Raw genomic sequence first — 27,014 nt, forward strand, 5'->3', positions numbered from 1 at the left:
CTAACACAGAAATGGGTGAAGTCATGGGTAAGGTTAGGTAACCCAAGGCCCAGTGTTTTGAGGGCAGCCTGGTGAAGCAGACCTGACAGCTGAAGTAGGAGAACCACTCCTTGCTAGGAAACCTCTGGGATCTGGAGGACCTGGGTAACTGCATCCAGCTAGAGAGAAAGTATGGTGCCTGGGAGACTTTGCTGGTGGAAGCTTGAACAGTGCAGTTGTCATTCAGCTTCTAAATATGTCAGAATTAGATGCCCCAATCAAAAAAAAAAAAAAAAATCCCTCTATGGGTCTCCCCAGAGGACAACTGGTATTAGGCACCTATCACAGTTTGGCTGAGACATCTAACTTTCAGCTGCTGAAGCAGGGACAGATGAATCCTGGTCTGAAAGGACTGGAGGTAGCTCCTGAGCTTTGTTGCAGGCAAGCAGAATTTTGATCACTGCAGGCATCTCAGTCCGACATATAATGCTACAAAATCCCTGAGCAGATCTAGCTCCTAAGGAGGTCTGTGGAAGCAGTTTGGCACTAAATCTTCTGAAAGACTATTAAGTCAGTGCTGAGTTGATTTCTGACCTGATGTAGTCTTGTGTCAAGCATGAAGAGACAGCAAGATGAGCAAAAAACCCTTCCCATCCATGTTTGGATATTGAAATGGACACATGCTGCAAATCATGTGTGAGATTTGTCCTCTGCCCTCCACTAGATCTCCCTCTGCCACAGCCACCCTGTGTGGTTATTGCAGAGCTGAAGCGCACTGCTCTTTTGGCAGAGGCTGAGCTTTGCTGGCAGCCCGAAGTTCAAATTAAAATAAACAAAAAGTGCTTCCCAAGCCTAGAGGCAGAAAAGAAGAGCTGCTACCTGGCATTTTGACAAGGAGGGAGATGGGGGACTGCATTGTATTCCCAGTCTGCTCCTGACTCACTCTGTGACGGGTGAGTCACTTCCGAAGGTCTCTCCTTCTAATGTCCTCTCTGCTCTGCAGGGAATGGTAATGCTCCTGAAGACTCTTGCAAAGCTCCATTAATTATTAAATGCCTTTAAGTGTGTTACTGCCTGGGAGGAAACACCTTATGGAAACAGATCCCTCCTTCATGGGCAGAAAACACTTCCAGGTTTGAAATGAGCTTCAACTCACAGAAGAGCTCACTGAGTTGTAGGTTTTGTCTATGAAAATAGCTGAGGGAAAGGTGGTAACCTGTTGAAAGAATTACGGTGGCAATAAGACTTAGCATTAGCAGCCACACAGTATTCATTACAGCAAGAAACATTGCCCATCTAGTCTCTCTCTGATAGTTTGTTCCAGTCATAGTCTATCTGGCTTCAGCTTTCATCAGCTCGTTCTTCTGATGTTGGATTAAAGAGCTCTTTAATACTCTACACTTTTCACCCCCTAAAAATGCTTATACCTAGTGACCAAGTCACCTCTCAGCCTCTCACTATGAACTAAAACGCTGAGCTTTGTAAAAACTTCACTGAAAAGCATTTCCCCAACTCACTTTTGAATGGGACTGCTTCTCCACTAATGCACCTATATCCATCCTAGAAGCCTTCCTCCATTTCCTACAGGTCTGATTTCATTTGCAGCAATATGGCACTTTCTGTTCAAAGGACTCAGCCCACCCTTGACTTAGAACTTCCCTCTTTTGTTGCTCTTTGCATCCCAAACCCTCTGTGTCTGCTGAAACTTTTAGCAGCAACAATTTCTTTATTTCTGGATTGCTGAGCTCAGTGTTGAAAAGTGTGTGGTCTTGTGCTAAGTTCTGCCAAATGCCACTTGCAACAGGTCTTCAGAGGGTAAAACCCACTGAAACCCACTCTTTGAGATTTCCCCTCTGCTGCACCCCTTTAACATCAGCTTTGTCAAGAATGTGCAGTGATAAAAATCTTAATTAGATTGTCAAGCAGCACATGATCCAGTACTGTAGAAAAGGCTAAATATATTGCATCTACACATCTTCCTTGCCAGCCCAAATTGTAAGAACATTAGAGAATTAATTTAAGTTTGTTTGACAAATCTGCTTTTCTTAAACCGATGCTGACAGGTGTTAATTATCCTGCAGTCCTTTAATTCTTTACCATTTTTCAACATCTTTCCAAAGCAACTGGGAGCAGTGCTAATCCTTAGGTTTGGGAAACATTCCTCTATGTTGTGCTGGAGCCCAGGAACAGCAGGAGAGCTGCTGGGAAGATGTGACCAGTGGAGTGGCCACCCCTTCCACTTGGACTTCTGTCCTCCTCCAGACTTCAACAGCATGTTTGGGGTCCCCCAGCAGTGTTTCTGGATTTTGCCTTTCAAGGAGTGGACACAGTCCTGTCTTTTTTCACTTGTGAGGATCTTAGCCTTCCAGATGTAGTAAATGCTGCTTTGCTGATTTAATGTTTTGCCTCCCAGCAGCTCTGGCTCTGCTCTGTGCCAACAGTGGTGTGAGGAGGTGATACCAGGACCCTGCTGTAGGAGTGACCTGTGACCAAGCTGTCTCCATCAAGGAAGAGAAACGCCTGGCAAAATCCAGTCCTATTGTTCCTCAGGTAACCCCACACCCATACCGCTATGCCCATCCCCAAGTCCTTCCAGATAAAGGTCTTTCGTTTGACAGAACCCCTGCCCACAGCTGGGCTTGCCCTTTCTGTGCTCTGTTGTCTCTGGGACCTCAGTGAGGATATCTGCTGGGTCATGGGGACCTGCTCAGCCTGCCCATGTCCCACCAGGCAGGTCTGCCAGAACAGTTGTGCACTGTGCATGGTTCCCCAGAGAGGTGAAGTGGGGCCTTCATCACCACACCTTCCCCCAGACAGCGTGGGAATGAATTGTGCCGTGCTCTGGCTAGGTGTGTGCCAGCAGATGTCAGGGACTGTTGCCTTCTGCCGTGCAGGCTGGGGAGATCCCTGCTGCGTTACCCAGGAACAGGGCACCGGCTGTGATAGCCTGAGTGGGGGTGGGCCAGGCGCTCACTCTCGTCCATGACATTCGCCAAAGTGTCCCTCCAGTCACACATGTCAAGTCATACCCTGCATCACAGGGGCCTCATCGCGGGTGGTGCCAGGCTGCCCAGGCCACTGGAGACACCTCTCAGGGCCACCACCGGAGATCCTGCAGAGATCACTTAGTGGGGTCAGTGAAGATGGCTTGAATGAAGGCTGGCTAACAGAGTGTAAGCTCTTCACCAAAACACTGAAATCAATTATTACAGGAATTGGAAAGTGGGTTTTATTGTCCTTTGAGGTAAGAATTGGCTCCAGCTTTATCTCAGTCATCGTTGGCTCTCAACACCATAAATCCTGCTGTTCTCTTCAATACCTTTTATGGGAAGTGGAGAAATTAGCTAATTCCCCATTGTTCCCTCCCCACTTGTTAGTGCTACAAAGGATTGGGTAATTATGAATAGAACTGCCAGGCAAAATAAAACTTCTCCCTTAAAAATGCATTTTAGTTAACTCTGCTGGGTTCATGTGTTTCCTCGGAAGTGCTGATTATGCCTTGCTGACTCTAAGCTCTGCTCTTATGGAGCTAGGAGACCCTAAGCACTAACCTGGCCAAAGGGCTATAAAAGGGCCTTCTCTTCCCACTGGACCTACCCTGGAAGATGATGGTCTTCTCTCGGTGGTAGTAGGGTGTTACTCCTCAAAGCTTGTTTAATCTAAGCTGAGCAGCAAACAACAGAAGTCTATACCCGAGGAAAGACTGAAGAGGAGAGCGTGGGGCTCAGTGAGTGAGTGATGGTGATGTGATAACCTCTGCGCCACAGGAAGGCAGGGGTGGGGGAGGATCCCTGGGACATTAGCCCTGTGATGTTATCCCAGCAGCACTCCTCTGAAGGTCAGTGCCAGACCTGCAAGGTGGCAGAGAAGGGGCAGGGCAGAGACGTGGCACAAATGGATGCGGAGAGCTTCTCCCAAAGCCCTGCAGTACAGGGATGGGGTGCCAGCAGCTCCACGCTGGGAGGGAAGCACGACCCGCAGTGCCTGTCCTCCTTCATCCACTCCCAGTACTGTGCTGTGAAAGGGTGCTGATGCCTCAACAATTTTTATTTCCAGCAATCCTTCCCAATTACCAGTTATCACATTCTTAATGGAAGCAAATGTGCATAATGCTGAAGGCAAATTAATATGAAAATGAAGATATAAAATTTGACATTTCCTCCACAAAAAGCAAGACAAAACCCCTGCCATGTTTCCCAGCTAGATGTAGTAGTAACAAAGCCCAGACTCAGAGCTGGTAGAAATGAAAATGCAGTTTCACCTTCCGTGGTAGTAGTGGGGGCTGTTTAGTGAGGAACATGCTCTGGCCTCCTTGGCACTTCTCACATCTCAGAAGAATGGCAGGGAAACTCCTGTGTGTGCAGTATTGCCAACAGCAAAAGCAAAGCCCCTGTTGAAGCCTCCAGCGCTATGGGACATTTCACAAGTTCTGACTTTGTAATACAAGGCTTTCTAGATGAAGAATGAATCATGGTTTATGAGTGCAAAATTAAAGAAGGGCAACATTAAAATAAAATCTTATAGGCTTGCATGACAAAATTTTACAGCAAATAGTAATGTCTTGCTTCTCCCCCTGCTATTTTCTGGCATGATGATGAAATGCAGTAAATAAATACGTAAAAATAATGACTCTTCCAGACCTTATAGCATTCATTTTAATAGATGCTATTTAACTACAGACAGAATATAGATATCTACCTTTCAAATGCTGGTTACAAAGATTGGCAAGGCTGCCAAGAAAACGGCTTTTTTTTTTTTTTCCCCCAATAGATATCAAAAAAGAAACAATTTATATGTTGAAATTGCCTTTATTTTTTGATCCATAAATATTTGTTACTGACAAAAGTGGAAAAATCCTTAAGACTCTAAATTTTACTAAACTGATAATATTTTTGTTTACAGTACATACAGAATGTGCTTTTACAGGTAAGTATAACAACAAGAATAATACAGAGAAAAACAGTCAAATACTGCTCATCTTGAAGCTCGTTTAATGGTTAACCAAGAGTCTGTGCAAAGTTACAGATACAAATGTACTTCCTCTTCAGTACTACTGTATAATAAACATGGAATCCATAAACTGGGCTAAAGCACAAAAATATCCACTTAACCCCTCTTAGGAAATATTGTCCCCCAAACTAAAAATATTACAGTAAGAAGTGTCTTTCTCAGAGCCAAGAAATTCTTGCTACAAAAATGTCTAACAGGTTTGCAGACAGAAGGTCAGAAGCCGTTACAAAGCACATGGGCAGAGGGTCAGGGTGGCGCGACACACATCTCCCTGCAGTGGAGGCGGTGGAGATGGACACCTCCCGAACATCGTGCGGTCGTGGAGGAGACACGGGACACCGCTTCACTCGCTGCTGAGAGCAGAGATCTCTTTCAGATTTACACTAACGTGCTCAAATGGGATCATCCAACTCTCCCCTTTGTCCCTGGGCTGCCAGCGGGTGAAGCATAGGTTGGTTTTCCCAGTTGCGTTTTGGGCTCGGTGAGGGCACCTCCTTGACAGCCATGAACCAGCTAAGAGAGGCTGGGAACGATACCTTCCACCATACACTTACAGACATACAACACAGAAGCAGCTGTTCTCTAAGAAGCAGCCCCAACACAGGCTTATTGCTAACAACAATTTTTATGAAAATATTTAAGCCCCTTTCTCACATATTTCCCCTACTAACTTTTTACTCATCTGAAATATACTTGAACATGAAATCTGTATATGTTAAATATATTTCAGCAGAGTCCCTCCTTCCAGATTAAACACTAAATCTGAAACAAAACTAAGACAAGCTATTTCTCCATCACATGAACTGCAGATGGCGAATTGATCACAAATTAGAACGCGTACTTCAAATACAATTAAAGTTACACTGTTTCATGATAATTTTGTTTGTTGTGGTGGAAGAAAATGAAGACATCTTCCCAGGTACCAGGAGGCACCCATCTCTTACCAAAGCTTGATGCCAGGCTCTTGAAGGTTCCTGGTGGGAATGCTTCTGATAGACACAAGAACAGAAATATGCATACAGGAAGCCCAGGTACATGGGACCAGCTTTGCAGCCAGCCAGGCTAGCAGAACAGTAGACAGAAATAAAATCTAGGCCAGGAAAGGAGGGCTTACTCCCAGGTAACTGTCCCTGTTTCTTCCCACCCACCCACCCCAATCCCCAAGTAACAGATCATCATTTATAAAAGGAACATTAAAACATTGAAAAATATTTCATTTTTCCTTAAAACACAAGTCACTGGCATTAGAAGACATGACAAAATTTCCGTTCCATGTGGTGATCTGTGTGGTTCATTAAAAATAGTTTTCCACATTTCAAAGAGTGATTCAATATAGTTTGGAAGCTTAGATTGGCACAGGGTCAGTCAGAGCTTAATGATTGCATTTTACAGTATGTATGTATATATATGTGTTTGTGTGTATATACATATACATACATGTATCTGTACTAATGAGAGAGTTGTATAAAATCCAGTGCAGCTCACTATTTGTTGCTGCTTGGGGAATGCAAATAATTATCAGTTTGTAGGAAATAATATAAACTTTTCTGCATCACCCTCCCCCAGTCCCTGCACATGCACTCTGGGAACTGGATGCTCCACAGATGTGTGTTTCCACCTGTGGGTTGGAGAAAAAGACAGATCAATTCTTCAGAGTATATTAGATTAATCAAGGCAGATTATATTTTACTGTACGGAGGAATGTGACTGCTTCCTGCTTTTCTCCTGAGTGCAGAATGTCATGGTGACTCAGACATGAGGAGAAGAAAGCAGAAAGGTCAAAGTACAGGTAACAGCATCCCTTAGAGCTGCTGCCTGCTAGGAACCCTGACCAGAAGGAGAGCAATGGGAAATCTGGGGAACTGCTTCCCCCCACCCCAGCACTCTCATTCTGGACAGACGCTGGATTGCAACGTATCAGACATGATGTGGCAGGACAATGGTGACAAACAATATTAATAAAAATGCCTTGCTGTTCTACAGTGTCTGTTGTGAGAGGGTCTCAAAGCACTTCATAGGCATTGTGGTATGAACCCTCATAATGCCTCTGTGGAATAGGAAAGTGTACTATTATCATCACATGTTGAACATGGGGAACCGAAGTGCTGGGGACCAGGCTGTGGGTCATGACACACAGTCCTGGACTAAGTGTCTTTTCAGTGACAAATTCTCAGAACAAGGAATAAGGAAAAAAATGATGTAAGAACATCTGTGCGTGCTGAAATGCCACTGATCTAGCTACCAACCCATTCCAGCACACAAAGCAAACCATGGTGCCCAGGAACAAATTGTGGTCATCCAGGGCATGGTGCCTCCCCAGATAAATTTGCTGAAAATTTTCTGTGTTGGTGGCAGAGTCCCTGAAGAGATTTGGCCTAGAAAATCTTTTTGATGGTTCTTGTGGGACACATCTGCTTAAAACAGTTGAGTGGGTGGAAAAGACGAAGAAATGGGGCTAAGATTTCTTTGGAGTATTATTGCCCAGGTAGGACAAGTTAGCAGACAACCCGTGCTATTTGTCAGTCTGAATAAGAGAAGGCTCTGAGGTCAAATGGCCTGGAGCACAGCACAGCATCTGCACGGGCTACTTGAGTGAAAAATTTCCATATCTGCATCTGGTCCAGCAGCTTCTTAGTTCACGAATGGAACATTTAGATGAAGACTAGAGCTTAAGACATACAGCTATGGAAATGGAAAGAGAGGAGTGTTCACCTACCCGTGGCCTCACATGGTCACCTCTGCTCCTCTGGCTCTGCCACCTCAACTCCTGGAGACTCTAGGGTGGACTCTCCTCTCCCACAGTGTTCACATCTCCCTGCCTGAAGAGAGGAAGATCCTGGCTTTTCTTGGGCCAAGAGAGAATGGAAGAGCCCCAGAACCTCAGCAGGGACTGCCTCCCCATCAGCCATGTGCGTTTCTCTTCTCTTAAGAGTCACAAACTTCAGTCCGTGGGAAGGTCAGCAAGAGCGGTATTTTCACAGGGATTGCCTTCTGTGAAGAAATATCCAGTGACTGAGCTGAGGAGCTTGGAGGTAGTCAGGGGAGAGAAGTGTCCATCAAGGGAAGGGGTCAGGAGATGAGGTGTGAGCCTTTTCTCTCTCGTCTCTCCCATGCCATGAACTGCCACTCTGATCCATAGGCAATTCTGGTTGTTATCCAGAATGATTTTGCCCAAGGCTGCATGGTAATGACCATCTGAACCATGGAGACTCTTATTTATTCCTTCCCAGCTCAGTTTCCGTCAAACAAAGCTCCAGTACTTCTCACAGATGGAGTCCTTTCTGAACACAGTCTCCATCAGATGGGGCAGAAGAAAGCTCATGAACTAAGACCAGCAGCCCCAGGACAGTCTGGGAAAGAGAAAGGCCACATGGCCATCCCACAGAGACCTACCTCTAAATCCCACTGAGGGAAGACAGCATGCTCCTCCTGCCTACCCTGCACCAGAAGAACCTAGTGCTGCATCATAAGCCTCTAGACAAGACTCAAGCTCACAACAACCTACAATCATTGTATGCTACAGGACTGACATGTTGAGCTTGGAACATCATTAAGGCCAGGAGGTGGGAGGTATTTGAGGGGAAGGAGAAGGGCAGAGCTAATTTAAATGAAGTTTAGTGAAGAGCCATGTAGGAAAAGACTCAGTCTGGGAATGTAGGACATAAAGAGAGAAGTACTGTATGAGAATGTGTTTACAGCCTGAAGTCAGTCGTCATTTCACCCAGAGGAGGGAGCACGCCTGCCATTTGGATTGGCAGCATGGGTGTGTGCATGTGGTGGGGCTTTGAGTGCACACAATGGACAGTGAATGCCAGAGAGCGTCCAGCATTAACAGTTACAGCACTGGGTGCAGCTGGCCTTCAAAACCTCTGAGACCCTTTCCTGGCCACAGAAGCCTGTTCTAGTGTGAGTTAGTTCTACAGAATTTGATAGGAACACAAATACAAGGGAAAAAAACCCAAACCAAAACAAAACCAAAACCAACAAAAAACAAAGCAAAGCCCAATCTGGCTAGAAAGCCAAAGATAAAACCCTCACAAATTCTGGACCCACAAGTCTACATTTTAAAGATTTTACAAATATACATTATCTAATTAGCAGTATATCAGATATACAACATGCCCATTTATTATAATTATGCTGGATATATAATTTATATGCATGAAATGTAACTGTCTTCATGGTTAGGATTGGTACTTAGTGGAATTGGAATTTGGAAGGTTTTCTTGGGGGGGGCCATTACATGGAGAAAAAAATCAAAGAAAATTACTGACCTGCTTTTTGGTAGACAGACACCCTCAGCTTTGTGCTTCTGCTAAGGGCAAGAAAAAGATTTGCTACATATGGAGTTCTAGGTTGTAACTGAGAGAAGAAAATATGTTCAGAAACAAGGGAACTGGGCCAGTGGAAAATGCTATCAGGAAAATAAACTTCTGGGGAGAAATCCAGGCTCAGTTAAACATGTGGTAGCCTTGCCTTGCAGGGGTCTCAGTGGAGTCAGGACTTCCCCCAGCACGGGTCAGCAGTGTGAAGCTGAACAAATTCTGATGCTTTAGGTTCAGCAGTGGCAAGAAGCTGGAGGAAGAGAAACCCTATTCCTCCCTATTTACATGTTGGAGACACCAAGATACTAGAATGAGTGGAGAAAAGGGTCTAACAAGCATTTCAGCATATTTGTGCTTATTGAACACATCAACCCCACTACTTCCTACACTGAGAGAGCAGGCGATTTGTAGGCACTAGTATATTTTTATCTTATGAGTATATTTAATATAAACTAAAACTTTATTTCTCAGCCAGGCTATTCTTGTCCCTAGATCTGCCAGTCCCCTAGAGAAGTCTGCCCTTGAATATGCTCCAAGGGTGAGGAAGAACAGATGTATGGATGCTGGCTAATATCGAGCGGTCTGGAGGTGATCCCCAGCAGCCAGAAGCTTATCTACTTGCTACAGAAAGGCCAAACATGAGGGCTGGCATGAGGACCGAGAACAGGGCTCCTTTCCACCCGGATGGGGTGCTGCATTTCCTCCTCCCTGTCTTGGGCTGCACGAGACTGTTCCTACTTGTAGCAACTGAAAAGTCCTAAATTCATAAAAACAATGAGATAATGTAGGTGAGCCCTTGGAAGGAGCCATCTACTACTATGGCTTTCTTTGACAGAAACTGATGCATGTCAGGAAATTTCCTCTATTATCCCTCACTATCGTCTGTTTGCTTGAGTTCTTCTTATGTCACTGATGAAGGGGTGGCTTTAAAAACAACAATGTGGATGGGACTGTCAGAGAAGTCTTTTCAGACACTGAGTTATTAGAGGTTATCTTGGCCTATAAGGCCACTGCAGTATGGGGTGCTGTGGCCACCCCAGTCCTTAATGAGTATCTACAATGCACGAGGTCATATCAAACAGTCACCTCTGTTTTGCTTGCTGTGCGGTAGTGATGGTGGTGTCCTGGAATATAATGCAGTTGTTCTACTGTGTTGTGCCGTCGGGAGGCGAATGCTTGGCGCTTGGCGGAGGTTGGGTTCATACCTAAGGTATTGTACAAGTTATTTGAGGCACTAGGATGGGAGTGCATTTTTGTCATCCTGTAGCGATCCAAGACAGGTGTTGATACAAAGACGTCTGTGTGTGACAATGCCCGTGACATAGACTGCTCGGGGTACCCCGACCGCTCCGGGGAGAGCAGGGGGTCTTGGGAGTGGAGGCGCTCCGCGGACAGAAGCTGCTCGTCTGAGAGGATCCGTTCATAGGACATGCTAAACTCCTCGGGCATGATCCTCTCAGGAGACAGCACTCTGTCCTGGGACATGGCCCTGATGGGACGGCGAGGCCTCTCTCTGTGGTTGGTCTGTTGAGACATTTTGATGACGTTGATAGGGAGCGTGCCCCGGGCTGCCAGGTCGGGCAGGTGTCTCCTCCTCATGTAGTATTCATCAGCCTCTTTGTCAGCTGTGGGAAAGGAAAGGGAACAGTTAGAAATGTCAGAGTGTTGTCCCATGGGGTGAAAAGAGGCTGTGTACAGCACACGGCCTTGGAGCAGCCTCCTGGTGAGACCGGAGGGACTATCTACCAGCAGCTGGACCTGGGCATGGGCATCCATGTCAGGGTGCTGCCTGTCAGAGAGACATCAGCCCTGTGTGGGTTGTGTTGCCATGGGCTTATGGCAGACAGAGAGAGTTATAATTGCATGCAGACAGGTATAAGGCCCTGTGCAATGCATCACACCTTCTTGCATCATGACACAACAGACTCCTTATGGTGTCGAGTCCAGACTATGGTATGGCATGATTTACACAAACGGTGAGTTATGGAGAAATTATCAAACATCATCTTCACAATACACTTACAAAGAAAGCACAGGGAAGGTGAGCTGAGGCAGGCAAGTTCCCCATTTGAGGAAACTCATACCTCGCTTCTGGCCTCAGATGCGGATGTGCTCTGGGATCCATGAGTGACTTCATCATGTTTTTAATTACTATTTTTGAATATTTGTAAATGTGATCACAAAGCAGGTTTGTTGGGCATGGGATGCTTTCTCTGAGACATTCAATCATCTGCCTAAGGTTTCATTTTCCAATTTTTCAGACACTTTGGTTGATACAATAGAATTTATCCCATGGAACGTTTCTTGCTCAGTTTGCTTCTTTTGTGTCGTAAATGATCTCTTTGTTGCTCGGAAACTCAGCACTCCCCCCCCCCCCCCCCTTTTTGGCTTTCAAACAAATGCCTCAGACTCAGAGAGGATGTTGGCTACTGCAGATGTACCCTGGTATATCACCTTAATCTTACAGCAGCTGGAATGTCCTGATTCAACCAACTTGTAACTTGAAGAAGCAACTCCACAATTATTTCAGCTTTTTAAAAAAAACAACAACAGAAACACAAAAACTTTCTGGTAAACCCATTTGATGTTCATATGCCTTAAATTGGGGTACTGGGATTACCTACCTGGAAGTAGGATTAGCAGTCCTTGGGCTTCAAGCCCAGTGCGGCTTGTGAACTGTCATGATGGATGCAGAGGTGTAAAGCATGGAACATCAGTCCCTTACCAGAAGTATACTGTCATAAGTGGAAGAGCACAATGCTGGCCTCCATGGGTCAGGGGATGGAGGCATGTTTAATGCTCAACACTGATCATCTGTATAAGCCTTCTTCCTCATTTCTTTTTCTAAGATGTTTTCCTGATGTGTCCAAAAGCATCTCCCATGCTTTCTGGCTCATCGGTGACTTCAGAAGACCCCAAAGTGAGACCCATCCCAGACACCTAGCAGGCAGCCATCCTCTCCTTGGAGAATACAGCAGAACACCCGCTGGTGTGTAGGAAGGGGATTCTTCATGCAAAGGAAAAGCAAATTTGTCCACCTTACAGAGGAAACAAGGTTTCTTGCAAAGTAACCTCATGGGAGCAGACTGGTATAGAGACTACAGAGCTGGGAACACACATGCATGACCCAATATGCACTTTCCCTATCAGTCTTAAGCCAACTGTTGATGGTCAGAGACATCGTCTCCTTTATGTCCTGGCCAGCTCCTGGGACCCCTCATAAAATTCCTTTGGAAAGTCTTTTTCTTATAAGACAAGTATGATAAAGATATATGATAATAATAATAAAGAGGAACCCCACTGATTTTCTCAGGTCCAGTATTTCATTCAGTAGTAGGTGATGTAAGATGGGAAAGTACCAGATGGTGGAAGAGGAAAATTTCACATGCATGGAATTTCTGAGGATGTTTGAGTTATAAAAAGAGCAAAGCTCTGCTGCAGGACAGTGTGGGGCAATCACAGGATGGGTGAGGTAGATGGTCCCACTTCCGATGCTTAGAGTGTCTGTAGGCATTCAACAGACCTGGTAGTTAAATACAGTGTGGAAATTTCCTATTTCCTCTGACATAGCCATAAATCTATATGTTTTATGCACCGCTTTGGCTGAGAAATGAAGACAACTGCCTGGCTGTCCCATGAGACAGAGTGCTTTTGGAGGAAATGTCAATGCCTTGTCATACGTGATTGGTGCTGACAACATCCCAGAAGTTTTCTCACAAGAGTACAGTTACACATTGGTGCCTTAAGGTCTTCACCCAAACCCTGGAGTGCTGTAAGCTTCCTGTGCTGGATGATCTTATTCACTATTTTCCTCATCTCCTCTCCCACACATTCAGCACTCTCTTCAATGCCCCCTGGACCCTGCTCCTCATGGTCCTGTGAACAGTCTACATAATGCAGAGGATCTCTGAAGAGGATGGTTGATCCCCCTGTTTCAGCATCCAAAAGTACAAGCTGAGAACATATGTGTTGAAATGTATGGCCTGTTGGCACCGCTGTTGCTGTCAACCTCTTCTTTACCACCTACACATCACCAAGGCATGAGGATTACCCAGAGCTCTCCTGTACTGGCATGGTTGCTGCTGATGGGATTTGCTCTCCAGAGTATATATTGTAGGAATGAGTCTTTTTTTGCAATCAAGAACTTCTTGGAAGAATATCTTATTGCAAATGTCAATTTGGGAGACAGCAGCTCCCCTGGCCTCAAACCCTTGTGTCTTTAAAATCACCTTCTAGGAAGCCTGAGAAGGACTGGGGAAATTCCATATGGCAGCAGTAATTTTAGACATTGTTATTCTATAATGTGGCCATAGATAGACTTGCACACACTTAGTCTGCACAGGATTATGATGCTTGAGGCTGAGTACAGAATAGCTGAGCAATTAGCACTCTGGCACTTGTTCTCTGCTCTGGATGACAGAAGTTCCACTGGATTTGCCCAAGTGACTCTAAATTGATGTAATTAAAGCAGAGAACATCCCAAATGGAGATGTGCTTGGATGCTCGCACCTGGCTGTGGTAATTGCCAGCAGGAGCTAAACCAGCTTATGTGAGGTTTACAGTGGTCTGAGTCTGCTAGGGAGGTGGCAATCAGCTGCTTAAAAGTGGTTTGAAGTTTCTTGCTAATTTAGAGAAAGAAAAGCAGCATGCTCTACATTTTAAAAAGTTTTGCCAATTAGGAGCATTAAAAATATCCTTTCCTTCCCTATTCCATCCCTGTAAACAGTGTAGAAGTTTGCATGGCCTTTTGCTGGCAGTGGCTAAACCATTCAGGGAACTGATTTCATTTCAAAGGTGTTTCTAAGCTCATGCAGGCTGTCTCCTCCCATGATGCTGAGAGACACATGTAGATGTTGGCACAGATATTCCGGGAACATTTTCAGGTGTAAATAAACTTCACATCTCCATCTCAAAGGAATGAAAGCCGAAACAGCAGTTTCCCGTGAACAACAAGCTGGTTTAAGCAGGCACCAGACAGACATTTAACAGGCTGCTGCCTCTGAAAGGTGGTGTCAGTTCATGAGCTCTGCTGAACCAGTCATGGAGAACGTAGCTTGACGAGAGGCCGAGCGTGCTGTATCACACCGTGCCTTCGTGCCGAGGGAGGAGCTCAGCACAACTCCCTAACCACAGCGTTTCTGCAGCCAGAGGAAGCATGAAATGAATACAGCTCCAGGCTTTTGAGAGTGGAGGCACCAGGTGCTTCACCCAGTGGAAGGGGGTGGGAGTTGGAGACATCTGGTTGCATAGTTTGCTAAAATCAAAATGTCTCCAGGACCTGAAACCATCCAGTCTGATTCATCTCATCCTTATTGCACCAGCAAGTTCACTGGGATAATGAGGCTCTGATGTTGCTACCCCTTATCTTTTCATTGATGCTTATATGATAACTGACATTTGTAATTTTAGCCAAAATAAAACTACAACCAAATATGTTTCTCCCTCATGAATGTGCTTAAAAATTAAAAGATGTGTCCTAAGTGGATTCCAAAAGGCCAGAAATGATGAACAGACAGAAAGAAATCACCGACCTATTGATTGACAGAAATTTCTCTTTTTTTAAGTCATTCTTGTACTTCTGAGGCTTCACTCCTGTTTTTCAAACATTTGGAATTTAAATTACTGGAAATCACATTTTCTGCACAATTTCTGGGGTTTTCTCATTGGTTTTGTGGGGTTTTTTCCATCCTTTCTTTCCTCCTTTGGCAGTTTCTAGAATATTGACCAGGGCTGCTCTCACCAAAATTCAAGAGTGAGTGCTTCATCTGGCTTGCCTTTAGGGTAAACTGATTTGCCCTCAGACAGCTTTTTTTTTTCCTCCCATTTGGAGGGAGAGCCCCAAAGGAGTGCTCTTACACATCTCACTTCAACATGTCTAAGATGCCATCACAGAAAGGCAGAGCACAGCTCCTCTGACACTGTAATTAGAGAAACAAGGTACATTTGTGGTGTTCTGGGAAGAGAATGTAGAAAAGCCATGGATATTTTTTCTTCCCATGGTTGTATGCTAACATGGTGAAAATATGTGCATACTTCTATGTATGTAAGGCCATCACAGGAATTTCTTTGCTTTTCTTAAAGGTAATTTCTTTGCTTTTCTTTCTCTGCAGTTCCAGTGTATTTCCTCTTTGGGCTTGTCTCTCCTGTTTTAATTGGCTTTAACATTTTCAAGCTGCCTAGTCATTTGTGATGATTCTTTAGCCAACACCAAGTGGTTTAATATACCTGAAAGTATTAGCTTCCTTCTTGACTGACCTTTCTCACTTAGCTGGAAACAGCAATTCCCTGGAGTGCTGGGCAGGACAGAATTAATACGGCTGCTCTTGCTGAGCCGCGTGTTCCCACACCCACCCACCTACCACTGCTCTTCCCACGTGCCAGCTTGACAGGACTGCCAGGGCAAAGCTGGCACAGGGCTTCCCACGGAGGGGGTACCCTGCCCCTCAGAGGTCCTCCTACCTGGCTTCACAGGTAGCAACCCTAGATGAGTTTCTTTTTGTCTGTGCCTTGAAGTAAGAGCTGGGGAGGTAAACAGCCATGGAAGCAAAAAGCTCACTTCTTGCATGGGACCTGGTTCTGGCTGGCTTCTATGCAGCCAGCAACCTGTTTCCTGTTGCTCCTAAAAGGCCTGGACTATCTTCAAGCTCTTGCTCTGGAAGGAGAAGAAGCCATGGTGCTGCTTTCTCAGTCAAATGCCTGCAGAGGTGAGCGCCTGCCCTGCAAATCCAGCGGTGAGGAGCTCCCCTCCCCAAGCTGGGCACATTCCCCAGGGACACACAGGTGCAGGCAGCAGGTATAGCTCATCTCTTCATTGTTGTACAAATCACTTAGATGAGTCTCCTAAAGTGGGATGTACTTCCTTAAGCTCTAGGCATCAAAAATTAGGCTTGTTACCCAGCAAAGAGCTAGGTAGCTTCCCAGAGCAACTCTGGTGTCAGTGAGAGACTGGGACCTTCAGAAGGTTCATATGGACATGACTGTTCTTCACTGATTACAGAGATGCCAGCATCAAACAGACAGACAAGATGCCTGATTGCTGGATAGCTAAAGTAGGGTGGGGTGGATCTGACCATACCCTTGCTGAGCTCTGTCTCCTCAACTCTGGCAATGAAATACTAAATATTATTTCTTCCTGGATATGCCTTGATTATTCAATTTAGATGTTCTTGGGCAGAAACTGTCTTTCACTATCTGTCTCTGCTAACTGTGGGAAAATAAGTGACCTTTAGCTGTCTGGCAAGCCTGAGGAAACCCAAGCAAATAGCTGAAACAGCCTAAGAAAGTATCTAATGCCTATAGTATTTCTTTTGTTTTACTCAAAAAGAAATACTATATTTGTTAATGACCTCTTTACAACATTCATTTTTTTTTAAACCATGGCAGGGAGTTCATTAGAAACAAGTAATTTTAAATATGAAAAATAAATGCCCAATAATTCATTTGCAAAGCCCAGCATTTAGATATTTCTTTTTTCTGGATTTTGTGTTACCTTTACCTCCTTCATATGGAATAGGAAAATGATATTGCTGACATTTTACAAGGAAAGGTCTAGAAGCTGAGTGCCTATTTTCCTTTGGCTCTGGAGAAGACCAGCTATAAGAAAGTGATTCAGTGATTCTAGAGGTGCTGAGGATATGCAAGCGCAGTGGAAGCATAGAGTGCTTAGCACTTTTAGAGCTGAAACTGCTTATTTAGTTACTCAAACATACAGTGTGAGGCAGTTGGTTTGACATTTGTCAAGTGCTTTGCAAGAGGATGTGTTGGTGCCCTGCAAAGATGACAACTATATCTAGACCTACCATTGATGGGTAAATAGTGCTATTTCCATTGCAGTGTGCATGGATTCCCTTCTAGGGTTGATGCTGCTGAAAAATTAAAGGTGTGAATGAACCCCACTCTAGCCAATGGCTAAAGACTAACTCTAATGTTCTTAGACTCATGTTGACTGTCAGGTATCCTCTGAATAGGAAGAGGGACACTAACTGTCCAGAGGGTCAGGAAAAGCTCAAGAGAGGGATGCTTACTATGCTCAGCACATTCTTGAGGACATTTAATCTTGGCACCTTAACACAAGCCTATTTTTGTCATTTTGTCATTTTGTCAAATATCTAGGAAATGTAATGCTGGACTTCAATACTCATTCCCTTCTGCTGTGATCTACTGAGGGGCAGATTGTACAGGTAGGGGCCTGACCTTTCTTCAACCGCTGAGTAAAACTTTTTGCAGCGGATGGGTCAGACTGCTAAGAGACCACTTAGTAAGGTATTGCTCAGTGCAGGGATGGCATTGCTTGGTGTGAGTGAATTTACACTCAGTATGAGTCAGGTAAGCATTGTAGGAGTAGGTAGAGGATAGTGTTCAAATCTGACACACATTTCCACATGTTTCAGTTAGCATTCATTTGTGGTTTTTTTAATGTTTCAGTGAGATACATCAGTAACTTTAACATGGAGCTCAAGGAGATTTCACTGAGCATCCATGCACAATATGTAAGGCAATAAATGAACCACAGGCTGTAAGAGGTCCTCACAATCCCCTACGTCATGACAGGAGCAGCCATTGTTGCTGTTCCTGGTGGGCACTTCTCTAACATGTTCTCTGATGCGAGGACAGAGATCTCCCAGACTCTGAATAGGAAGTACGTATCACAGGTAATCCCAGGCACTGCAAATCAATTACAAATGAAACAGTAGGGGGTTTATATATATATATATATATATATATGTATATTACAGTAATTTTTTTATATTTTTATAGTAGTTTTTTTATATTTTTGTTCTCAGCTGAGAAATGAAAATAGATCATCACCTCAAAATGGGGACATTTGAAAGCAGTAATATTACAATGCCATGATTTCAAGGGTTTTCCAATATCAGATAGTATCATCAAAGCTGCTCAAGAACATGGACCGTTCATCACTGGGATGCAACAAGGGAAAAATGCTTATGGTTGGGAGTGTGAGATCCAAATGTTACCAGGGAACAAAGCTCATGGCAGAAGCAGAGTTGTGCACATGGCACACTGAACAGGAGGGATGGCAGGCTCCAATCACAAAATACCTTATCTCTGTTCTCCAACACAGTTAAGAACATGCTTACTTTTAAGCACATCAAATGTATTTGCCTTAATGTTAAATGTACATGAGTCCCACATTGAAGTCCCAAGGAGTGGGCTGAGATTTTTATGTGCTAAGTTTCCATTCCATTTTCTCTTCTGAAAAATCTTCCACAGAGATTTCTTATGGACAGTCCAAGGGCTTCCCTGCCACTTAATTTTGTTTGTCTCACTTAACTGGCTAAATTGGGAATACAGATTTTATATAGGCTAAGGAAGTAGGATCTGCTCCTCATCCTCACCTACCTTCAATGAAGCAATTGCAACTATAAACACCCAAGTTATTTCTCTAAATTAGGCAGTGTGAATACATGGCTGCATCCAAAAAATGGTCATGGAAACATACATGCTACAAACCTAGTGTCAGTTTGGAGACAGCGTTTTCCTGCACAAATATCACTTATTTCATAATCCCACCAAAGCTGAAGAGTTTGCCATCAGCAAAGGTGATGGGCTGGACCATTACAGGAAAGTTGGCAGAACAATGCAATACATAAAACAGCAGGAGAGAACAGATACTAACTAGTGTGAACAAGGTAGTGAGCTACGTGCTGAAATATCAGAGATGCGCCATGGATCAGTGTACAATACAGGTCAGGACCAGATCTGGACACATACACCATGAAACATAGCAGGTTGCAGCACTGTTCAAGGCAGGCAGATGTGCTCCTACTGAAATAGTAGCTCCCAACAATTTCAGCAGCTTTTTCTTGGCCTGGGTTTGTCATCTCATTCCAGATACTCCATGGATGGTAAGATATCTGCCCTGGGTATGCCGAGGTGAGCTCAGATGATCTGAGGCAGCCAGCTTGGCTCATCTCAACTCCGGCAGAAAGAAAAAGGATTCTCAGATGACTCTATCAGCAGCAGATAGGAGGTGGAGTAGTGGGAGGCAGCACAGCAAGGAGGTCAGTAAGCAAATAACCACATGTGTTCTCACAGTAATTAAGTGATTCTTTCTCTATACTCTTCCTTGATGGGGAGCGACAGCCAAAAGAATCATTACCGGAGATGCCAACTTGAGCAGTACAACAATAGAGGGAAGAAGGTTATTGCCTTAACATTGTGCCCACCATGGTTTACAAGCAAATGAGATACAAAGGAAATGAAATGAACTGACACCTACTTAGTCTCTTCAGAGAAGAATATTTACTTGGATTTGTCTTGACAGCAGACTCATAGGATGGTGGGAGGTGAGAGAGGTTCTGGAAGGACCGGGAGAAAGACAGATCATAGGGTTCGGTGGCAGAAGTAAGGATGTTGTTCATTCGTGGCTTGTCTGGAAGAAAAAAACAACAACAGAGAAAGGCATGTCTACATTATGCACCAAACTAATTTGACAGAGGCAAGCCATTCCCACAAACTCCGGCAGGGAGAATAGCTGTATCTGAGCCAGCCTCAGTGACAGGCTGTTGGACATAATTCAAAGTGGCACCGACAGATCAGTGAAAAATGGATCCTGTGGTGGTGTTTCCTTGTCCACAGTGATTATGGAGAGAAGCAAACTGCTGCCTCGAAAGTGCCTGGACCAACCAGCTCTCCTTACAGCAGGATGGTGGTTCTGGTGGACTGTTAGTCACCTTACTTACCGTGGAGGGCTGTGTCATGGTGCTATGAACTGACCCCACTGCAGCCTGCATGAGTTCAGGCAGCATCACCTACCTTTACCCCAGCCAGCTGTGCTTTCCCCACCCTCAGAGACATAGGAATGAGTCTATGGGGTTATTTCAACTGGGGCTGATAATCAAATTGCTCTTGTTATGCCAGACTTCTGATTAATGCTCTGAACCTGGAGGCTTATGGGCAAAGCTGGTCCATGGCCCCAGCTGTTCTGGTGGCCTCTAGAGACGTCCATGCTTCACCTGCACACAGGAAAGTGTGAAGTGGAGCTGTGGGGTGCACATCTGGGTGCAATCAGAAGACAAGGCAAGGTCTGGAGAGCTTCCTAAGGCAACAAAGGAGGTGCCATCCCTGAAGGCTGGAGGATGTCCCTGTACTTATTTTTATTTTGTTGGTCACTGAGGTAGTCCCCAGCCAGTGCCAAAATGCCCACTGTCAGGATGCTAATGCTGAGGGCACTGTCAATAAAGATAAGAACTGAGCCTGGATGTTAAAATTCAAGTCCAGACAACATGCAGAATTTTGAAATCATAGTCCTTTGCTGCAAGCTGGATAGAAAATGGTCTTTTATCAGCTCAGCCAAGGGACAGGGACCTGTTGAATTGCATCTATAACTCCCAGGTGTTCAGATATTAAAATAGGCAGGTACAAGAGTATTAAAAATAGCAGGAGCTTCAATTATTAGAAGCAAAGCTAGAACTTACTACAGTGGGCTCTAGAGGAGCTTGCAGCAGTGATGGGATTGCATTAGTTGAGTCAAAAGACCAAGGAGGTGGCCACTTCAAGTACGGTCTGAAAATGAAATCAGAAGGCTAAATTCTCTGATACAGCCGAGAAGCAGCAGAATGCCCAAGTCCTGGGTTCATGCATTCCTGTTGTGCACCCATCTAAAGTGTGCTCATGAAGAGCAATGCAACATCTCCTAGAAAAAATTAAAACAAAATCCACCCAACTAGGGCACAGATATTTCAGCAGACATTTTTCTAGACCTGAGTTATAAATTAAAACCTTTCCTGCAAAAAAAAAATTGCAGGAGTCAGGCCACCTCCTCCCCTGCTGCCTTTCTCCTATGTGGAGTCCTGTTTGTGTTAGACAGCAGAACATCTTCTCTGTGAGTGCTCACATTTCTCTACGTCCTTGGTGCTCTCTGTTGCCTAGAAATGGACCCAGCAGTTCCCACACATGTCTGCATGTGGAGATGCAGAGCTGCTCTACAACTTTTCTCCCACTGTGACTTCCCCTAGATGTTTTAAACCTTCTGTCACCTACCCTTCATATTGCATACATGCTTCTCAGTGAAAGACAGGCTGAGACAGTCTTGTCTTCCATCACAAACCCGCTCATGATTTTCCAAAGCCAGTGTGGTCAGAGCACTCCTCTGCAGCTCTCAGCAGAGTTACATGCCCAGTGCTCAATTCAGAGGCACCTGAGCCATTTGGGGTACGCCAGGGTATCTAAGACACCCACAAAGGGCTGAAAGGAGTGATGTGGGACCTATCAGAGATCTGATGCCACCCATGTTTAGGCACTTGAATTACAACTACTATGTGAACAAACCCAACACTTGCTTCTTCCTGCCCCTGTTGTCACTGATTCCATGCACTCTGCTGCTCCATGAGCTTCCTCACAACAAAGCTTCCTGCAGAACAAATCACAACATTCCACTCTTTCCCAGCTATGTCCAAGGTATGACCGTGAGTGGAGGAACAGCTTCCCCTCTCCCTGAGCACCAGTCTGGCACCAACCAGCATGGGATATCCCATCTTGTGTGATCCCCCACTGCTGCCAGCACAACAAGGTGAGGGGGAAGGAAACTGCTCTGTCAGCAACAGGGGCTTCACATGTTTCAGCAAGCACCTGCATGCTGTTCTCAGAACAACTGACAGCCAATGTCAGCCACCCCACAGAAAAGGAACAGCCCAGCTCTCTGCCAGAGCATCATTTTGTTCCCAGTTCTGAGAAATTATGAGGCACTTTCTTACAGAATTTAGCAATGGTGAAAATTCCCTCTTAACAGTACAATAACCATCTTGGTAAATAAACTCTTCTTTCCTATTGCTTATGTGTGTCTCTGCACTCCTGGAATAGGGTTATTGTCTGGCAAAAAGAACATAGCCCCAAGTGAGCGTATAGCTAATGTGTCATCTCTCTGAGAACATTATTTTCTTGCTGATGACTTCAATCCATGTCTAATAGACTGACTGCAGGATTAGGAAGTGCATCATATTCATCAGGGCACTGGAAACAATTGATTAGATATTATCCAGTAAACAGAGACTATATCATCATTGAAACTATGTCCCTACTCCTATTTGTGCTTGTGTGGCAAGGACCCTGGGGTAACATCTCTTTGCAAATTTCTCAGCCAGAACCTGTATCTAATCTCCATTTTGCATGGAGGTTTGGACATGCTGAAATAAGCCCAGTCATATGTATGGAATTTGTGTTCAGTGCCAAAGCAGGAGCATTAATTGACTACTTGCATGAGGTGTGTGAAATTAAGTGCCACACATTTATCTGATGGGCTTGTGCAGAATCAGTACATCTTCTTACTGCTTTTTCCATCCAGTCAGTCAGAAACAGACTGTAATGATTTTGGCAAATGAGAAGTCACCTTGAAATCCACTACCCATCATTCAGCAAAATAAGGGATAAACTGAAATGACCAAAGATAATTTCAGATGTCTTTTGCATAATGTAGTTTGAGGGCAAGATCAGAGAACTAAGAGACTCTAGTAAGGAGAAATATCTTGTGCAATTTATATTCTGGGACCAGTTCAGCAGAAGTTTCTTAGTAGTTCTTCACTCCTGCAATACTTTTGAGTCATGCTTTTCTCTGGCCTCTCTCCTTTTTGTTTGTGGTGTTTGTTGGCTCCTATGGAAGATGCAGGACATAATTAATTAACAGGATGTAAATAAAAAGGTCTCTCCTTTTCCTGCAAGGTGGCTGAGGTTGCACGCTGCTCTGTTCCCTAGCATTCCCACTCATTCCAGTCGAGCTCTACATTCTGGGCAATGGGACATAACCACAGGAAAATGGACAATATGTCCCATGGTTACTGGGATTACCTTTGAAAGTCGGTATTAGTCCACATTTTCCTCACCACCATCCTGCAGTCACATGCCATTTTATGCCTCTCTGATACATCATGCATTCTGGGCACAATTTACAAAGTTATTTGCAGAGGGATGTGGAGGAAATGAAGCTCACCCAGTGCATAGCACATACAACAGAGATGGGAACATTATCCAGTAGTGTCATTTCTCTTGGTTTCTAAATTTTTTTTGCTACAGACTCGAAGTAACCACACGTTTTTACAGCCAATGTAACATCTTAAAATTCTGCCAGTGTCTCTCTGATTAATTCAGCAGGAGAGGGCTCAACTCTGCAGCATTTCCCCATCTACTGAGCATCAGTGGTTTCACGGTGCTTTGACCAGAGTGCCGTGTTGCTCCAGCCACTGGCAGGGCTGGTAGCACGACATAGCACTGCCAAAAATTCACTAGGCTGCACAATGTTGGCATGATAAGCTCAGGAAGGGAGCAGGCATCTCTGTGGAGAAACACTCTTCCTTTGCGGCGCTAATCTCTCTTCTTGGACACCTACCAAGCGAGAACCGTGCATTTCCTCTGCTTCATGAGCCAAAATTGTTGGGCTGGTCCAAACCCTGTTGTATTTCCGTGAGAACCAGTGGACTCATGGGCCAGGCTCAGAAAAGCTCCCCTGCTCCACTCAGACCAGGCTCTTGCATAAAATCTTGAGAAGGTGCCACCCTGGAGCAGACTGGCAGAGACCTCTGCACCTGAGGAACCAGGAGCACTGCCTGCACTGAGGGACTGCCAGAAGAACATGTCTTCTGCTGCATTCTGCATCCTGAAAAGGGTATACGGCCTGCAGTTGGTATGTCACCCACATGGATGTTAGGGGGTTGCAGTTCCCTCTGTGCATTGGGGACTGCAATTATAGCTGGCCTCTGAGTAGACATATGGATTCACTCCTCTGCTTTATGCATGCACTTGACTGCTTTGTAATCTATGAAGGAAAGAAGGTCACTCCAAGTTGAGGGAGATCCTCATTCCACTGTCAGTGCTTTGCAAACTTTCTGCAAGCACAAGGCTCAGAAGCAGTTTCAGGATTTCTAAAGCTGGAGACTTGTGTTGTGGAGATTAGACCTGAAGTCTTCTTGAAGTGTCTTGCTCTTCCACTGTTCTTGGGAGAGAGTTTCTGTTTCAAAGTGTGTTTACATGAGGTTCAGAACCTTTCATGTACAAGGACAAGAGCAGTTGATACCCAAGACAAAAAAAGTGAATTTATGGCAAAGTTTTAAACAAAGCTCAAGTGGCAAAAGGGATCTGCTCCATATTTGCATGAGTCTGCACATATGTTGTGTGAATTTTGCAAGACATTTCAACAGATGCCTTTTAAAACATTCACCCAGAGAAAGCAAACAATGTCACCTAGGAGAAGCTGATACAACCAAGCCTTCTGCTGCTCAGCTTCAGCTCAGCATAGCTTCAGTCCTCTGTCAAAGCACACACTGCTTCCCCAGCACTGCCTTCTGCTCAGCCATTTGAAGGCTCAGACACAAAGTCTTCTCCGATTCTGATGCAAGCTCCTACAAAGGACCGCATTCCTCAGGAAAATCTGGTAGTAGCTGATGACATTTGGTAGCCTTCTGTGCCAAGACTTAGCACCTCCTGAGCCATCCTGGAAGTGACATACTGCTATAGCAGTCAAAGAACTGATGTTCACAGACTCAAATTAAAATTTATAACATATATCTTCAGTGTTTGCGGGAGGAACTATCTGTGTTTTCACACTTCTTTTTTTATGTTACAAACACTGTTATTAATAGTCTTTTGCATCTTTCACAACGAATCTCAAAGAGGTTTATACATTTCCAGGTCAGATCCTCTGTGGTGTAAATCAGCAGCTCTCCAGTGAGCAGCTGCCCTCATTTATATGAGCTGGAGATGCGGGATTTTAAGTTCAGTCAGTGATAAAAACCCTCTGCATATCAGGATGGTGCTAGGATTAGGTCTTTCAGGGCTCATGACTGAGAACTGAGCAGCTATCTGAAAGGGTAAGGTGCAAAGAGGATGAGGTACACCAGCACGTTGCAAGATGATGCCGTTAAATGCTACAATATGTACACAGCATAATAATATACCTGAATCTTATCACCTAGGGGCTATTAACATGACGATGCTTCTGAGTAAACAAAGTGCTTAACTGAACATAGCACAGTTACACACTACAACATAGGGTGAGAGGAATAAAGTTGCCAATTAAAATCAAAGGAAAAACTACAGAAAGTAGAATTGCACTTAGCAATCACAGCAAAGGATATATTCACTTTTCCTTGATTTTGTTGCCTTTTCTTGGGGATGCAGAAAACAACACATGGCTCTGGCACCAGAGCAGCCAGCATGTAGCACTGTGCAGAACTGGGACTAGGACTCATTCTTGCTGAATTTGAGATTGCAGTTGAAAACTGTCAGCCTGTTAACTCCTTCCATGTCTGCAAGTGCCTCGTGCTCAAAGCTTGCCATTGCATGGAGGGGATGCTGGTTCAAAAAGGAAAATGCATCAGCATATTTGGTCCCGGCAGCAGACAAGCAAGGTGAGCAAGCCAAAACTAGCTCTAGCCGCTGAGGGAAACAAATCATCCATCCTGAATGGGCTATGTGTGACTGTCTCCTTTCAGCCCTTTGGGACTAGGGTGAGGCACAAGCTCCCTAGACAGTCTGAAGGCACTGCAGGGACCACCACAACCTTCTGGTGGAGTCATAGTGAGCTCCACACTGATAGCATTTCTAGCAAAGCAAATGGCAAACCCCCCCTTTGTCTCAAAGTTTTACATGCTCTCATTTTTATGATGCTCTGATTTTGCCTCCAAAAATTTTGGTCTTTTTCACTGGTCTCACATTCACTAGGAATAAAGATGCTGCTTCCCCTTCTTATGGTTCAAGTTCTTCTGCTTCTGTAAGAGGAACTTGAGGTCAGTGTCAGACCTATTTAGCTCATGTTGGCCATTTGCTTAACAAGTGTATTGTCACAGAGAAAAGCTCCTCAGGTTCCTCCCACAGGTGAGGGTGGAAACATAGTTACACAGCTGAGTTTTACTCCACAAGCCTCAGTGTTTTATTTATGATAGTCACTTGCTGGGTGGAACATGGGCCATGTCATGGGTGGCATAAAAGTATTCATCTGCAAGTTAAGGACTCCATGCTCAGCAGATGGGGTGCACCTCAAGTTGCGAGGCTGTTTTAGCCCTGCCATACTAAGACCATGAAAAGGGTGATTTCTTTGTCCAAACAGACAATGTATTTAGTCTAAAAAGCAAAGACCAGTTGCTTCAGTGCTGAGCGCTTTAAAGGAAGTTGCCATTAAAGTCCTTTACCTGTTCTCAGCCCCAGGGTTGTTCTCTGCCCTCTACAACAGTGACTAAAGGAAGGTCAGCACACATGTCATCAGAGGCCAGTCACATTGCTTAAGTCCAACCATGGCCCCAACAAACCAATGTATCCCCTGCACAGAGGTTGGCTCTGCACTATAGGATGTTGTTAGCAAATTCTCAGGCCAAGACAGGTAAATGGTGATCCTGATTCATTAACGACTTTGCTCCCATCTGCTTTGTAATTGTGTAACTGGAGCTATATTGCAACACAACAGTCTGTGTACTTTGCTTGGCAAAGTTGGTGTGCAAAGCAACTGAATCATCAACTGGTATCCCCATCACAAATGGCAACTTGTATGCATCAAAAAGATAGCACTATGTTGTCCCGTCCTGTCAGATTACCTGATTCATCTCTCTTCCCACTTTCATTAAAGCCCTGCTGCTTTGCAGAAAGAGCAGTGTTCATAATGTGTCTATTTGTTCTGTAGGTTATATCCTAGAGATCTGATTATCTTCTAATTTCCTCACATATATTTCTACTGGGGATAAATCTAATTTAAACAGT

At 44.6% G+C, this 27,014-nt stretch overlaps 1 protein-coding gene across 4 annotated transcripts in view; it reads right to left on the reverse strand.

Moving 5' to 3' along the window:
• Nucleotides 1–4,616: 4,616 nt before the first annotated feature.
• SHISA6 (shisa family member 6) overlaps nucleotides 4,617–27,014 on the reverse strand; it is a 265,285-nt gene continuing 242,887 nt past the window's right edge. For 2 of the 4 annotated variants that reach the window (XM_030015680.1, XM_030015678.1), the window contains 2 exons: nucleotides 19,555–19,707; nucleotides 4,617–10,939 (listed from right to left, as the gene is read on the reverse strand). In XM_030015680.1, the coding sequence (XP_029871540.1) occupies nucleotides 10,389–10,939; nucleotides 19,555–19,707 (704 nt within the window). In that variant the 3' untranslated portion in view covers nucleotides 4,617–10,388. The remainder of the gene's footprint in view (nucleotides 10,940–19,554; nucleotides 19,708–27,014) is intronic. The other 2 variants (XR_003923587.1, XM_030015679.1) reach the window with 2 other exon arrangements.

The sequence above is a fragment of the Aquila chrysaetos genome, chromosome 5 (genome assembly GCF_900496995.4).
Source record: "Aquila chrysaetos chrysaetos chromosome 5, bAquChr1.4, whole genome shotgun sequence".
Lineage (NCBI taxonomy): Eukaryota > Metazoa > Chordata > Aves > Accipitriformes > Accipitridae > Aquila > Aquila chrysaetos.